Source organism: Panthera leo, chromosome D1 (assembly GCF_018350215.1).
Source record: "Panthera leo isolate Ple1 chromosome D1, P.leo_Ple1_pat1.1, whole genome shotgun sequence".
NCBI classification, from domain to species: Eukaryota; Metazoa; Chordata; class Mammalia; order Carnivora; family Felidae; genus Panthera; species Panthera leo.
Genome location: NC_056688.1, coordinates 96,029,361 through 96,044,880, shown reverse-complemented (window position 1 = coordinate 96,044,880; position 15,520 = coordinate 96,029,361). Strand labels below are relative to the sequence as shown.

General features: G+C 37.6%; 1 protein-coding gene across 1 annotated transcript in view; it reads right to left on the bottom strand.

Annotated features, from left to right (window-relative positions):
* HSD17B12 (hydroxysteroid 17-beta dehydrogenase 12) overlaps positions 1-15,520 on the bottom strand; it is a 167,185-nt gene that overhangs the window by 102,086 nt on the left and 49,579 nt on the right. Inside the window, exons 2-3 of the mRNA XM_042904154.1 lie at positions 6,918-6,964; positions 3,760-3,835 (exon numbers count right to left, since the gene is read on the bottom strand). Coding sequence (XP_042760088.1) covers positions 3,760-3,835; positions 6,918-6,964 — 123 coding nt within the window. The remainder of the gene's footprint in view (positions 1-3,759; positions 3,836-6,917; positions 6,965-15,520) is intronic.

Genomic DNA, 15,520 nt, shown 5'->3' with positions numbered 1-15,520 from the left:
AAGTTAGCCTAGTTAAACTAACTTGCTTGACTTAGGTTTCCTGATTGAAGTCAGACAGATGCAGAAATGGTATCAGGAGTGGGATCCCCAAAAACAGACTTCAAAGGACTCTGGTATTGGTTTGATTTGATCCAAAATGCCACATCACCATTAATCAAATTAATGCTGGCTACGGATTATAACAAAGTATCCGCTGAAGAAATGCCTTAAGGGACCAAGGGGCTGTCACATTTGAGTTGGGCAGAAATGAGTACAAAGATTGTGGTATGGCATGGTTTCTGAATGCACTGAAGCACTCACTGAAAGAAAATGACAAGCTTGGGTCTTTAAACGTTCAGCTCCCATTTATGAACAGAGAACCAGAGAACTTCAATGGCAGCCCGAATAAAAACCTTGATGTCTTACAGCCACAGAGCTCACCTTGCTCACATCAGATTTAACTGTGCCAGTTGCACAATTACAATGTAAGCTGACCTCCACAGACTCACCATGTCTCATGCATGAAAGTGAAAGCACTGAGCAAGACTTGGGATGGGGATTATCTGGGTGAACTCAGCTGAAGCCAAGGATCTTGAACCCCCAAGCTATTCTGAGCCTCCCTTGCCAGTGGAAATAGAAATAGCCTGCTCTCCTGTGTCTGAAGAGATTACCTTTCCCCTGGGTTGAAGAACCTGCGCTTACCTCACGATAACTCTATGGGCAGTTTCCTTGCAGAAGAATTCCTCTTCTCCTCACGATCAAGATCTCTACTGTTACTCATAACAGGGTAAACTCACAGCATTCTTTGGGGAGTAAGTATAAAGTCTGGTCCATAAAGCAATAACTTATACACAAAAATAATTGCAAAAGTTGGTTAATTTGTGTTGGTAGATACCTAGGAAATCTGTGTGAGAATGATTCTAAGAGTGTTAGATCAAGGAAAACCTAATATAATGCCAGATTGGGATATTTTTTAAAAAACAAATCACTTACCAGAGATTTAATGGTTATCATGTACAACTAGAAGGGGCTCTAAGAGTTAATTTTGCTGGCTGATTGAAACTTGGACCCATGACAGCCCTCCATTTAGTAAGACTGGGAAGCTGCAACTGCCCCGTCATGATGCCGAGGCAGAAACCCAATGGCTTAAGAAAACAGGTATGTTGGAGTGGATTTATCATGTGCAACTTGCACATACAACCCATCCACCATGATACTCTGTAAGAGGGCCCAGTGGATTCTCTGTTCACTAAGGCTCCAGCTTCATAACTGAAGTGCCATTATATGGGCAAAAGGTTATTAGTCTGGCCCTTTAACACCCCATCAGTCACAGAATTCACCACGTTGCTACAAAGGTAAGAACCTCTCCATTTTCTCCCCTTGGTTTCTTCTATGGCACTATTACAAACTCCAAGTATTTAATTTATTTGTCTGGTTTGTTTTGGTTTATTCGCTTTTTTACCTATTTTTGTTTTCCTCTGTCTCCCCCTCTAGCACATAAGTTCCATGAAAGCAGGGCTGTCTCTATCATGTTCACCACTCTATGCTGACTGCCTAGCACAGTACCTGGTGCATTGGCATTCAATAAGGATGTGTTGAAGGCATAAATAGTTGGTCTTTGTCCACATTAAATTCTGGTCCTCCTTTCTCATGGAATAGATACGTTCACAAAAACACTATCCTCCCAAAGAGAAGATTTACATGTGAGTTAAAAACTAGCACGGGCATCTATAATCTCCTCTTTGTATTTCTTCAGCTTAGAACGGACGACCTGGTCTGCTGATACCACCGCTTTCATTAACTTATATGATGCCTAGAAAAACATAATAAAGGTCAATTCAGTGTGTCACCATCTGTCCCTTCATGAGAATGTTTGAACAGGATCCTGTCTTTATCCAGAACCACATCTCTGACCTCAGTCACATGTCACCTCATATCACAAGTTGATAAATTCTCAAATATCATTAAAGTATACTTCTGACTCATTGAGCAATTCTTGTACAGGCTGAAGCACTTTCTAAAAGACTGTCATGAGGTAGCTTTTACTTGTTCCAAGTAGATGATGGATTCATTCAGATCACAGCATTTCAAAATTCAACATTCCCTTTAATCAAAGGTTCTATTTTCCACCTATGAACCTTTACTTCCAGCATCCAGTAGATGCTTTCATTAGCAGCCAATTTTACCCACACACATGCACAAACACATTTTTATCACTACAAGAGTTAAGTATATACATGATCACAAGTAACTAAGAGAGAAACAGTATTAAGATCTAGGCAATATGTTAAGTTCAACTACTATCTAAATTAACTGCCTCTGGCTCATTAGTATCATGGCTTACTTAGAATTCACACCTTAGCAAAACTGCAAAATACTGTATGCCTTGGACCTTCAGGGTTGTGTTTACATAGTTCAAACCTTCCAAGTTAAAATTCTTAGATGCCAAAGATGTAAAGATCTGTGCTCCCAGCAGGGTTTAAAACAAACAAACAAAAATTAAAAAAAAAAAAAAGATTTAACACACTTACACACAATGTTATACGTCAATTATCTCAATAAAGCTGAAAAAAAAAAAAAAATACAGCAGAATGCCTCTCTCATCTGAAAGAACTGGACCAGTTTGTTAGTTGGCTACTCACAGAAGTTAGTTAAAGCAGGAATCCTAGAGAATGATAAATATACATGTAACCATTTTATTTCATTTAAACTGTGTATAAATATAATTCATTCACCCATTCTCTGTGCAGGACCCCTGCCTTACATCTGAACTGAGATCTGCTGACTGGTATTCCAGTCTTTCCTGCAGAACCCATGCCGGTAATGCATCATTTATGACTGCAGTTTTCAGTTCCTTTAAAGTGCAGCAAAAATTTCAACACATATGAAACAATCGGAGAGCAAATTTCTTACTTTTTATCATTTTCTGCCATTATTTTGCATTTGTCTTGTTCACTGCTAATTTGACAGGCAATTTTGGAAACAACTCTCTTTTCTCACTATTTTTCACAGCATTCAAATTAGTTTTCGTAGAAACAACTCCCCTTTTTAATACAAATATTGCATCAGTTTGCAGAACATTAAATAATAAATGTATTCTGCATAGTTTGTGGACAAACTCAGCTGACTCTTAAAGCAAGTAATTTGACGTGTGGGGGTAAAAGTGCACCAGCATCACACTGAGAAGCCTATGGGCTACAAACAGCACACTGGGAACACCAGTCAGTATGTTCTCCCAAGGAAACGGACAGTACGGCTTAATCCACCTGCTTGGTTAATTAAACGTCAGTTCAGAATCTTTGCTATATGGTAATTCAGGTCTTAAGCATAGCTGGCTAAGAAGAAAGCTCCAAAGATTCCTTCCCATATGTAGATAGGCTGCCTTTTATATTTTTCTTCAATTATATATGATATACATTAGAGATAACAATGTCAAAGAGTAAAAAAAAAAAAAAAAAAGCACAAGAATACTGAAATAAAGCAACAGAAAAGGAATTCAGGTATTTAAGTAGAACATGGTAAAATACTCAGAGATTCTGATTCCTAACAGCAACTAATTGAGTCAGTAAAACACGTTTTAAGGAAATTTTAACAGTCCCATATGAATTTGAAAAAAACTGATGACCCCATTTTAAAACATCCCTTCAACAACATAAGAAAAAAGCTTTCTGAGCTATAAATAAATGTCAGTGCTAGATACCTACATGAAAACATTCAACTTAGATTACTGTATTCCTTTTGTAAACATGAAAGCAGGAGAGGGTGTAAGGAGAAACTTACTTATTTCACTGGAAACTTGGTTCAGTTTATCTTGTGATCTGCTGATAAGGACAATCTTCATTCCATGTTTTGCTAACTGAAACAATAAAAAAAAAAACATTGAAGAGTTGAATCACCTGTATATTTCATTAAAAGACAGAAATCAGATATATTCTCATTTTAAGAAAAACCTGATAATATGATATACCTAACTAAAAAACCAATAAACCTAAGTTGTAATGAATGGACAAACCAAATGAAGACACTACAAAAGGATTCCCCACAGGGCTATCTTTCTAGATTAAGCAAGTATATAAATGTCAAAGGATCTCAGAAGGAGTAAGACTTTTACTTTTCATTTTGCACCTACCTACACTGCTTTAGTTTTTTAAAATCATAAATATCTATTACTTCTATAATTTAAAAGCTAGCTTTAAAAAAGATTTTGTTTTGGACTGGATACATAAAGATTGGAAGACTGGCAAAGAAAACTACAGTTAAAATGTTATAAATTCCTAAAACTAGATGAAATTCTTAAAATTTTATTTAGGCATGATGTTTTGTGGACAACAAAGGTAAACTGAGGTAGTTGATTGGACAAAATAAAGTATTTCCTGAAAACACCTTCTGTGTGTATACACAGAACTATGTAAGTGCTATATAGAATGAATAGGATTTATAGGAATGTGGTTTCTAAATAGACAAGCAGAGGAAAAATACACTGATACATACGAAACGTTTTAGTGAACTATTCCAAACCGTATATAAATGAGCAATAAATCAGATATTTAAACTAAAAGTAATTTAGTAAACTAATATTCCAGTCTTGAATCCTAAAGTCAGTTTTTATTAAGTAGTGAGCAGTTTTGCAAATGAGAAAATGTGGAAAAACATTTTTTATTAAAATAACAAAGGTTAATAATAATTTGCTAAATTAATCTGCTATAAAACCACTAAAGAACCTGAGTCCATGCTTACAATTAAAAAAAATTAACAAAGGAGGAAAGACAAATAAGAGCTCTTAATTATAGAAAAGAAGCATCTAGTAAATGTAGAAGGAAAGATATTATTACAAAAATTACCAATTTTTTCAAAACCATGGTAATAACTAACTTAGGAAAAAACTGTCAATGGATGTTAAATCCACTGGACAAAAGACTGTTGGGAAACGGGTATTTTTTTCATACAGTCTCAAAGTATCATCCCACAGATTCTATATTAATTACAAAGGGGAAAAAGTACCTTCATAACAGAGAATGGTGGTAGACAGCATCTTAATAAATGATTTATCTTAACATAATAATGGGACAAGAGAGTTCTTGTACCTCCTGATAAAATGAACTCAGAAAGATAAAATATCATCTGGGTAGCATTCCTGCTAAAAAATGTCTAACCTGAGCTAATCATGAGGAAACATCAGACAAACTGAGAAATCTGCAAAACAACTGGCCTGTATTTTTCAAAAATGCCATTGTTATAAAAAATTTTTTTTTTTTAAAGCTAGGAAACTCTTCTAGTCAAAAGACATGACACCTAAATGCAATGTATGATCCTTAACTGAATCTTGAAACCAAAAAGAGCTATAAACCTGGCTGGTTCAATTGTAAGAGCATGTTAACTCTTGATCTTGGGGTCATGAGTTCAAGCCCCACATTGGGTGTAGAGAGTACTTAAACAAATGAATAAATAAATAAAAAGAGCTATAAAGACCAATACTGAAACAATTTGGGAAACTTGCATATATAGGTTTTATATAATAGCATATCAAGTTAAACTTCCTGTGTGTGACCATTGCACCGTGGTTATAAGGTTGAACGTTCCTAGTTCTTAGAAGATGCATGCTGAAATCTTTAAGGGTGAGTTGTTAGGATGTCTGCAACTCACAAATGGTCCTGGCAAACAATATTAACTTAAAAATATCCATAATAGTAAATGAAAGTTAAATGTGACAAAATGTTAATAACTGGTGAATGCAGGTGAAAGGTATAGGGTATTTGTTATATTCTTCTTGCAACCTTCCTGGAGTTTTGACACTCGAAATAAAAACCTGGGACAACAAAAGGAGATTGGAAGAAAAAAAAAAAAACCTCTTTGGGAATGACAAATGAGAAATCCAGTGGATCTGCCAGGATCGTCATCACAACTGGGCCATATCATTAGCTTTGGGTGCCTTAGTGGAACTAGAAGGCAGGGAAGCTTGTCTTAAAAGAGTACTATCAACGCTCCTGCTTTGTACAGTCGTCCTCATACTATTATGGTTCCTATCCTTTCATGACATTCAAGAGAACTTGAGAACTCTTGGCCTATATCTGTCAGTATCTTTCTGTCAATTACAGTCTTTATTAAAAAATGATGCCATGGGGGCACCTGGGTGGCTCAGTCGGTTGAGCATCAGACTTTGGCTCAGGTCATGATTTCTCAGTTCATGAGTTTGAGCCCCACGTTGGGCTCTGTGCTGACAGCTCGGAGCCTGGAGCCTGCTTTGGATTCTGTGTCTCCCTCTCCCTCTCTCTCTCTGACACTCCCCTGCTAATGCTCTGCCTCTCAAAATGAATAAACTTAAAAAAAAAAAAAAAATGATGCCATGGACTAGCCTAGAAATAAAACTACTCTATAATAGTAAATCCACCTATTGGAAAATAGTTCAAAACAACTGACTTTAAAACTAAGGACTGTCCAGGGCCCCCCGGGGGGCTCAGTCAGTTAAGCGACTGACTCTTGATTTCAGCTCAGGTCGCGATGCCACAGTTTGTGAGTTCGAGCCCCGCATCCGGCTCTGCACTCATAAGGCAGAGCCTGCTTGGGATTCTCTCTCTCTCCCTCTCCCTCTGCCCTCCCCAATGCTCTTTTTCTCTCAAAATAAATGAATAAACATTTTTTTAAAAATAAACAAATAAAACTAAGGACCGTCCATAATCACGCAATATAAAATAAAAATTACACTACATTTTTTCCAACATACTGGGATAGAAAGTTTTATACTCACTTTTGCACAAAAATTTATTTTAAAACTGTCTTTGCTTAAGCAAACATGGTGTTTCTGATTACAAAGTATATGTATTGTACTGTGCAACATTATATTTGTTTTTAACTTCAAACATCAAAACTACTATAAGAGACCATCCCATATTTGTTCTTATATTTTTAAGCCAAAAAGAAAGGTCTTGAAAATTACCTACCTCTTCTGCATATGACTTCCCAATTCCATCAGTACTACCTGTGACAACTGAGAAAAGAAAAAAACAGTTTAGGTGAAGAAGTACAACGAAGAACCAATCATCGTGAGGACCCATCAGTTACGTATACACAAGAAGACCTGTGTAATACTTTGATGTAAAAGATGCAGCCACACCAGTGGTTCAAATTTAAGACTGAATACCCACCACAATGGCTAAAATTTGAAAGACTGCAATATCAAGTATTGACATGGTTGTGCAGCAACTGGAACTTTCACATATTGTTGGTGGCACTGGAAACTGATACAATCATTCTGAGAAAAAAAATATTTGGCATTATGTCCGGAACTAAACATGTGCCTACCCTATGACCTAGCAATTCCCAAGAGGTATGAATGCTTCGTGTCTGCCAAAAGAATGCCCATGATCTCTTCATTTATGCATAACAGGTAAACATACCCAACTACTGATCTACAAGAGAGTAAGGAAGTAAATTGGGGTATGTTCATATAATGGAATACTAAATAGCAATAAAAAAGAACTATTGATTTACACAAAACATGCACAAACCTCCCACATATTATGTTAAGTGAAAAAAGTCTGACAGAAAAGTATACAAACTGCTGTGATTCCATTTATTAAGGTTTAAAAAAAAAAGGTAAAACTAATCTGTGATGACGAAAGTCAGAATATTGGTCACATCTGGGTAAGGGGATAGATGACAAGAAATGGGCATGAAGGGACCTCTAGGGTGGAGGATATATCCTATATTTTGATTTGGGTACCTGAGTGTGTAAAAATTCACTTTAAAAATGTATACTTAAGCACATACTTACTATCCCTGTTACACCTTAATAAACTCAATTTTTCAAAATTATGGGCAACCAAAAATTTGATTTCTTCTATGGGAAAGTATATTTCTCTTAATCATGGTATCTTCTCTCTGAAATACTGGAATGATGTTTGTTACAAATTCAGAGCATTGCCATCTACTCCAAAGTGTTAGGGATGCGCTTCAATTGGTTTTCTTTTCTTTTTTTTTTTGTATGTTTGTCTATTTATTTTAATGTTTATTTATTTTGAGAAAGAGGGAGAGAATGGGGAGGGGAGGGGCAGAGAGAGAGGGAGACAGAGGATCCAAGGAGCATCCAGAGGAGCGCATGTGTGTGTGTGTGCACAAGTGTATGTGTGCTTTTAAATTGCCAACCCCACACTTACCTAAACCGGCATATCTATCATACTTTACTCTTTTTTAATGTTTATTTATTTGGGGGGGAGGGGCAGTGAGAGAGGGGGACAGAGGATCTGAAGCAGGCTCTGTGCTGACAGCAGAAAGCCTGATGCAGGGCTCGAACTCACAAACCATGAGATCATGACCTGAGCCGAAGTCGGACCCTTAACCAACTGAGCCACCCAGCTGTCCCTATCATACTTTAAAAGTCCTGGAAAGCCCAGAATATTGGAAGGACTAGAGATTATAAAATTTGCCTAATGGATATCAAGTCTTCCTTTTCCAGAGTCTCTGGTTTTGGAGTTTATAGTAGATACTGTTAGAGCACCAACCACATACACCCCTTCCAGCACTAAGGTTCTCAGTCAACCTCCCACTAGGAGTGTTATCTGCTGAGCACCAACCAAGAACTGTCCTCAGACAAAGAGAGCTGCCTTGCCCAAGGTTATAGCCCCTCCCCTGGGTGGTATGTCTAATGACTGGTCCACACTTGGAGACAAAGTTCTGACTCCTTTACTTCACTTAGGCATCTCTGAAGGGCTACGCAAGGTTCAGAAATTCCCATGGGATCAGCTGTGACCTCTGCTACACTTGCGTCACAGTTGCACATCTGCCTGTCCTATTCTGCTTCTGGTGCTTCCGTACAGAGGTTATTCCTGAGTGTACCCCCCAATGCACCCCCATGCACACACATTTCAATCAATGTCCGAGTGTTTCCTGATGAACTACTGAGCCTGCAGTCAAGCCTCTTCTTTCTTACATAATTGAATGTAGATTGAAGCAATACATGAACTTGGTTTGAAAAAGAAAATAGTTACAAAAGGTTTAAAGTGAAAAACAGCAGTACCTCACCCCACCCTTCTGCATCATAGCACCCCATTCTGCTCCAGCTCCAGAAGTAACCATTTTCATCGTTTCAGTTGGTTTTCCTTATGCTATCATCCTTGTTCTAAATCCTGTGCTCACACTGTTATCTCCTGATCCATTAATTTTTATATTACTTATTACAGTTGATGAGAACTCCCATTCCCCTTTGTTTTCCCCCTCCTTCTAATGAAGTTATATCACAAGGTTCTGTCAATAGTCAGTGTGCACATTATTATAATAATGCACCTCAATTCTGACATAAATCAGAGGACATGGGCCCTAGCAAAGCTGCCCACACTTTAGGCATCAGCCACAAGTTTAGACATCCCAACAGGCATCCATACTCTAACTAACTGACTATAAAATTAAGGGTTCCCACAACTCCTCAGGTTCAGTAATTCACTAAACAAGTCACAGAACTCAGGACAACTTCACAACTTGTAATTACAGTTTTTAAATAAAGGATACAAATCAGAACCGACCAAATGCATAGCCACATGGGGTGAGGTCTAGGAGGGTCCTGAATGTAGAGCTTCCATGCCTTGCCTGAATCAGGGCATTTTACCCTCACAGCACATCAATGCGTTCACCAGTTAGGAAGCTACATCAAACTTCAGTGTCCAGAGTTTTTACTGGATTTCATTACAAAGGCATGGTTGACCGAATCATTGACCATGTCACTGAACTCAACCTCCAACCCCCCTTCCCTCCCCAGAGGTTGGAAGGTTGAGCTGATATCATCAAATGACTCAAATCCCCAATCTTCTAATCAATGGTTGGTCTTTCTGGCATGACCAGCCCCCATCTTGAAGCTATCTAGGTCCTGTCATGAGTCATCTCATTGGCATAAAGTATCAGGGCCAATTGTGAATAACAAAGACAATCCTATCATTCAGGAAATTCCAAGGATTTAGATTCTCCCCAGCAGAAACCAGGGATGAAGGCTTTTCATATTCTTTATTATACAACAATTACTGTGGTTAGATAAATATAATATTCACTACTGAAGCAAATAGTATAGTATAATTACCTTTCCCTTCTTGGTCAACATTTTTCTTTTCCTGTAATTAAAATTGCCTTTTTCTTCCATTTCCATAGTTTTCTTTTTAAAATTTCCCCCATTTTCTAACAGTCTCTCGATACAATTTTCCACACAATCAATCCCATGAATGTGTTCCATTCTTTTTTTTCCCCTTAGAGATTACTTCCCTTGAGCCCTCCAGCTTTTATCCTGCTCCTCCTTGGAATGGCTACTCTGCTGCACAGCTATTATTCTAGAACCTAACCATGAGAATTCCCTTGGCCTCTCTCTCCTATGTTGAAGCTCTTGTTTTCTAGATCTTGTTCTAGTCTCTCATTAGGAAGCACACCCACCAGAAGCTTTCCAACAATGGATACATGAAGACACATTTTTGTAAACATTTTTGTAAATAATTTTTTTATTTTAGACTTACCAAAAAAAAAAGTGAAGATAATACAGGGTGATCCCTATACTCCAAGTCAGTTTCTCCTATTCCTAACATCTTATATTTGTCACAATTCATCAATGAATACTGGTACATTACAGTAGTCCCCTCTTTTCCACCAGGGATACATTCCAAGACCCCCAGTGATGCCTGAAACTGTGGATAATACCACATCCTATATACACTATGGTTTTTCCTATGAATACATACCTATGATAAAGTTCAACTTATGAATTGGGCATAGTAAGAGATTAAAAACTTAACAATAAAATAGAACAATTCTAACATACCATAATAACAGTTATACCAATGTGTTCTCTCTTTCACAATACCTTATTGTACTGTACCCACCCTTCTTCTTCTTGTGATATGTGAGATGATAAAAGGTCCACGTGATGAAGTGAGGTGAACGATGTAGGCATTAGGACATAGTGTCAAGCTACTACTGACCTTCTGACAATATGGCAGGAGGAGGATCACCTGCTTCCAGACCACAGTTGATGCAGGTAATTGAAACAGTGAAGAGCAAAATCTCAAATAAGAGGGGGGACAGGGTGCCTGTGTGGCTCAGTTGGTTAAGCTTCTGACTCTTGACTTCAGCTCGGGTCATGATCTCATGGTTTGTGGATTCGAGCCCTGAGTTGGGTTCTATGCAGACAGCAGAGCCTGCATCAGATTCTCCCTTTCTCTCTGTCCCTCCCCTACTCACAATCTGTCTCTTTCAAAATACATACATACAGGGGCGCCTGGGTGGCCCAGTCGGTTAAGCCTCCGACTTCAGCTCAGGTCACGATCTCACAATCCGTGAGTTCGAGCCCCGCATCGGGCTCTGGGCTGATGGCTCAGAGCCTGGAGCCTGCTTCCGATTCTGTGTCTCCCTCTCTCTCTGCCCCTCCCCCGTTCATGCTCTGTCTCTCTCTGTCTCAAAAATAAATAAACGTTAAAAAAAAAAATACATACATACATATATACATAAAAGAAGGGGGGCTACTATATTATTAACAAAAACCTGTATCTTTTTCAGATATTCTTGTTACTGAATGTCCTTCTGTTCCACAATGCCATCCAGAATATCCTATTTAGTTGTCATGTTTCTTCATGTGACAATTTAAGAGACAGTTTTTTGACAGTTTAGGAGAAACTTTCTGATTGTATCTTTTTTTTTTAAGTCTATATATTCTAACTTCACACATAATAGTTCAACTGGGTATAAAATTCTTAGCAGGAAATAATTTTTAACAAAAATATTGAAGACAATTCTCCACTGTCTTCCAGCACCAATAATGTTTAATATGTGTTTCACTATTCTGAGTTCAGATCATTTGTAAGTACCAGCTTTTTTGTCATGGAGCTTTTAGAATTATCATTTAATCTTTAACACTCTGTCATGATAATGTATCTTTCAGTGTTTTTTTTTCCATTCATTGGTGCTAGATACTAGTGGGCCTTAAAATCCATGATCTTCAATTCTGGCAATTCTCTTCCATTAATTCTTGGATAATTTCTTCACCACTTCTCTTTCTACACCACTTCTCTTTCTACAATTCTTATTAATCAGGGGCACATGGGTGGCTCAGTCAGTTAAGTGTCGACTTCAGCTCAGGTCATGATCTCATGGTTCATATGTTCAAGCCCCACATCGGGAGCTGTGCTGACAACTTGGAGCCTGGAGCCTGCTTCAAATTCCCTCTCTCTCTCTGCCCCTCCCCCATTTGCCTCTGTCTCTCAAAAATGAATAAACATTAAAAAAAAATGTACAATTCTTATTAATCAGAATTTAGATTTTAAAAAAATGTTTAGTTATTTATTTTTGACAGAGAGCACATGTCCACAGGTATGTGAGGAGGGGAGGGGCACAGAGAGGTTGAGAGAATCCCCAAGCAGGCTCCACATGGAGCCTGACATGGGACTTAAACCTACAAACCATGAGATCATGACATGAGCTGAAATCAAGAGCCAGATGCTTAACCAATTGAGCTACCCAGGTGCCCCTAATAAGAATTTAGATTTAACAGTTTCTCTATTAATCATACTTTTCTTTTTGTCCTACTTTCTTGGAAATTTCTTCAGTTTTATCTTCCAAACTTTCTATTATATGACTTTTAAATTTTAGGGGTCAAATTTTTAATTTTGAAGAGCTCTCCTCTATTCTGATTGCTTGTACCTTTTTTTTTAAAGAGCATCTTGTTCTTATTATAAACCCATTATCTTCTCTCATCTCTGAGGATATTAATTATATTTTATTTATATACAGTTGGTCCTTAAACAACAGGGGTTTGAACTGCACAAGTTCACTTACATACAGATTTTTTTTAATTTTTTTTTTAATGTTTATTTATTTTTGAGACAGAGAGACACAGAGCATGAATGGGGGAGGGGCAGAGAGAGAGAGGGAGACACAGAATCAGAAGCAGGCTCCAGGCTCTGGGCCATCAGCCGAGAGCCCGATGCGGGGCTCGAACTCACGGACCACGAGATCGTGACCTGAGCTGAAGTCGGACACCCAACCGACTGAGCCACCCAAGCGCCCCTATACAGATTTTTTTTATACAAAGACAGTATAATACGGTAAATGTATTTTCCTTTCCTTATGATTTTTTAAAATTTTTCTAGAGAGAGAGCATGCAAGCACTTGCATGCATGCAAGCAGGAGAGGGAGAGAGAATCTCAAGCAGGCTCCATGCCCAGCACAGAGACTGATGCAGGGCTCGATCCCATGAACCAAGAGATCATGACTTGAGCCAAAATCAAGAGTCAGGTAATTAACCAATTGAGCCACCCAGGCACCCCCCGCCCATCCTTAAGATTTTCTTAAAAACATTTTCTCCTCTCTAGCTGAGTGTAAGAATATAGTCAGCTAATCCACATAATATCAAAAATATGTTAATCAACTGTTGTTATCAGTAGGGCTTCCAGTCAACAGCAGGCTATTAGTAATTAAGTTATTGGGGAGTCAGAAGTTACACGCAGGCTCTCGACTGCACAGGGCCCCTAATTCCCACGTTGTTCAAGGGTCAACTACATTTATATTTTCTTCTACTCCTTATATTCTGTTTCCTCTACTTTCCTTTTGACTGATTTGGCTGTCTCATCTTGGAAGCATTAATATAGCAATTAGTGTGCACATGGGGGGTGATTACACTTTTAGCCTCACTCTAGGGTAATCAAAGGACAAATGACCTTTTTTATTAGGGATTCCATAAAAGTATTTGTCTTTTCTGAGACCCTTCAATATCTCTTAAGAAGCATTTCCCAATTTAAATCTTTTGGCTGCTGGGTAGTTTGCAGATTTTTTACTCAACCCCTGTCCTCAGTCAGGTATCTCACCTCTACCTTCTGTTGTGCCCAATTTTCCCGAGTCTCAAGCACATTTGGCTCAGTGCCCTTCCCCACCCCTGTCTTTTGAAGTACCTGACACTTCCAACTGCTGTGCTTTTCTGGGATCCAAAAGCAAATCTGTATGCTTCCTAATGGTGGACTGTCTGTGAGCACTCTGTGGTCTCCGCTCTCTGAAGTCAGTTACCACTCTTCCACCTTCATTTGCGGTGACTGGGCAATGAGGGATTTCAGAAGTTCCCTAGTTTCATCAAAATGGAGCTCTCTTTTTCTCATTCTCCTAATTCTTAGGATTTCCAAGAAATAAAAGGCTAGAAATATAGCAATTTGGTCATTTTAAAACTGTAAGTTACCCAAGTTTCCTCTTAAACATATTATACTAAAAGTAGACTAACTTGAATTGAGAACAAGATACTAAACACACTTCTCAAAAAAATTTTGGCTTTATGCTCCCGGCAAGAATTTTTTTCCTATCATCTTCTTCTATTAACTATCAAATTTAAATCAAATTAACAGTTTTTAGAAACTATTATGTGCACAGCTATAGAGACTACAACAATGTAGAAGATCCACTCTATTAGGTGTTCTATAAGTCATCCATTCCACAGTTAGGACTTCAAATATTAAACAGAAACAATATGACTTTAAATAGTGTAAATATTTAAAATATAGCTTGATATATTTTGATATTTTGATATTTTTTAGATAGACGATAATATCATTTTTCTACATTCTAATAATTAAAATCAAATCTAGAGTTGCATAGTTATACATGAGCCAAATATGACCTCACAAGTACATTTTTTTTTCTGAGAAAATTGTAAAGTATAAAAATCATTTTTATGGGCACAAAGAAGTAAAAAATAAAGTTGGAAATTCACAGGCTCCCTTAGTCATCCCGGTAAGCACCGCTATAGTTCTACAATAATCAGTCACCTACAATGGCCAGGCAATGGGGGATCAGCGATCATTTCTATCAAAGGAAATGACAAATTCTTTAGTTCTCTATGTCATATGATAGGTAAGTGTTTGAACGACATACAAACATGACTCAGTCATGTCAAATTTCAATCATAAACATTTTATGCAATGCAAAAAGAGAACTTAAATTTATTAAGACACAGGCAATGGAGACAAGGATCATCCTGCTGCTTTTACTTTGAAAGATCCATTCTTGGCTTTAAAGCTACATATCTTCCCACAGTAGCAGCAGAGGTAGCCGCTGGTAGTTGGACAGAAAAATCCCCTAATCGACTTCATTAATTTTTTACTTTTATAAAATAATAGTGTGATTCTCACTATGAAGATGATACCATATTGTCTGGGGAGTCAACTCATCATCACTAATTTTAGGAAGCTAATCAAAGCATACCATACCTTAAATCAAAAGTCTTTTAGCATTGCTTCTGGGGCATTGGGAAAAAACATGAAATAGATTACTATTTTTTTATCCTTCTTACTGTTGGCATTTTTTGCCCATGTGCATGTCCTGCCTTTTTAACAAAGAAGTGCTTTCCCACCATGAATAGAAAGATGGTGTAAATTGAGAGAGCAGACTCTTTATCTATTCCAGTTTACCAAAAATCAGTGTAGCATTGCTTAACCCTATTTCCAAAGGTCACTTAACATGTGCTCGCGCTCTATCTCCCAAAAATAAATAAATAAAATTTAAAAGATTAAAAAAAAACAAAAAAACAGATTTCTTA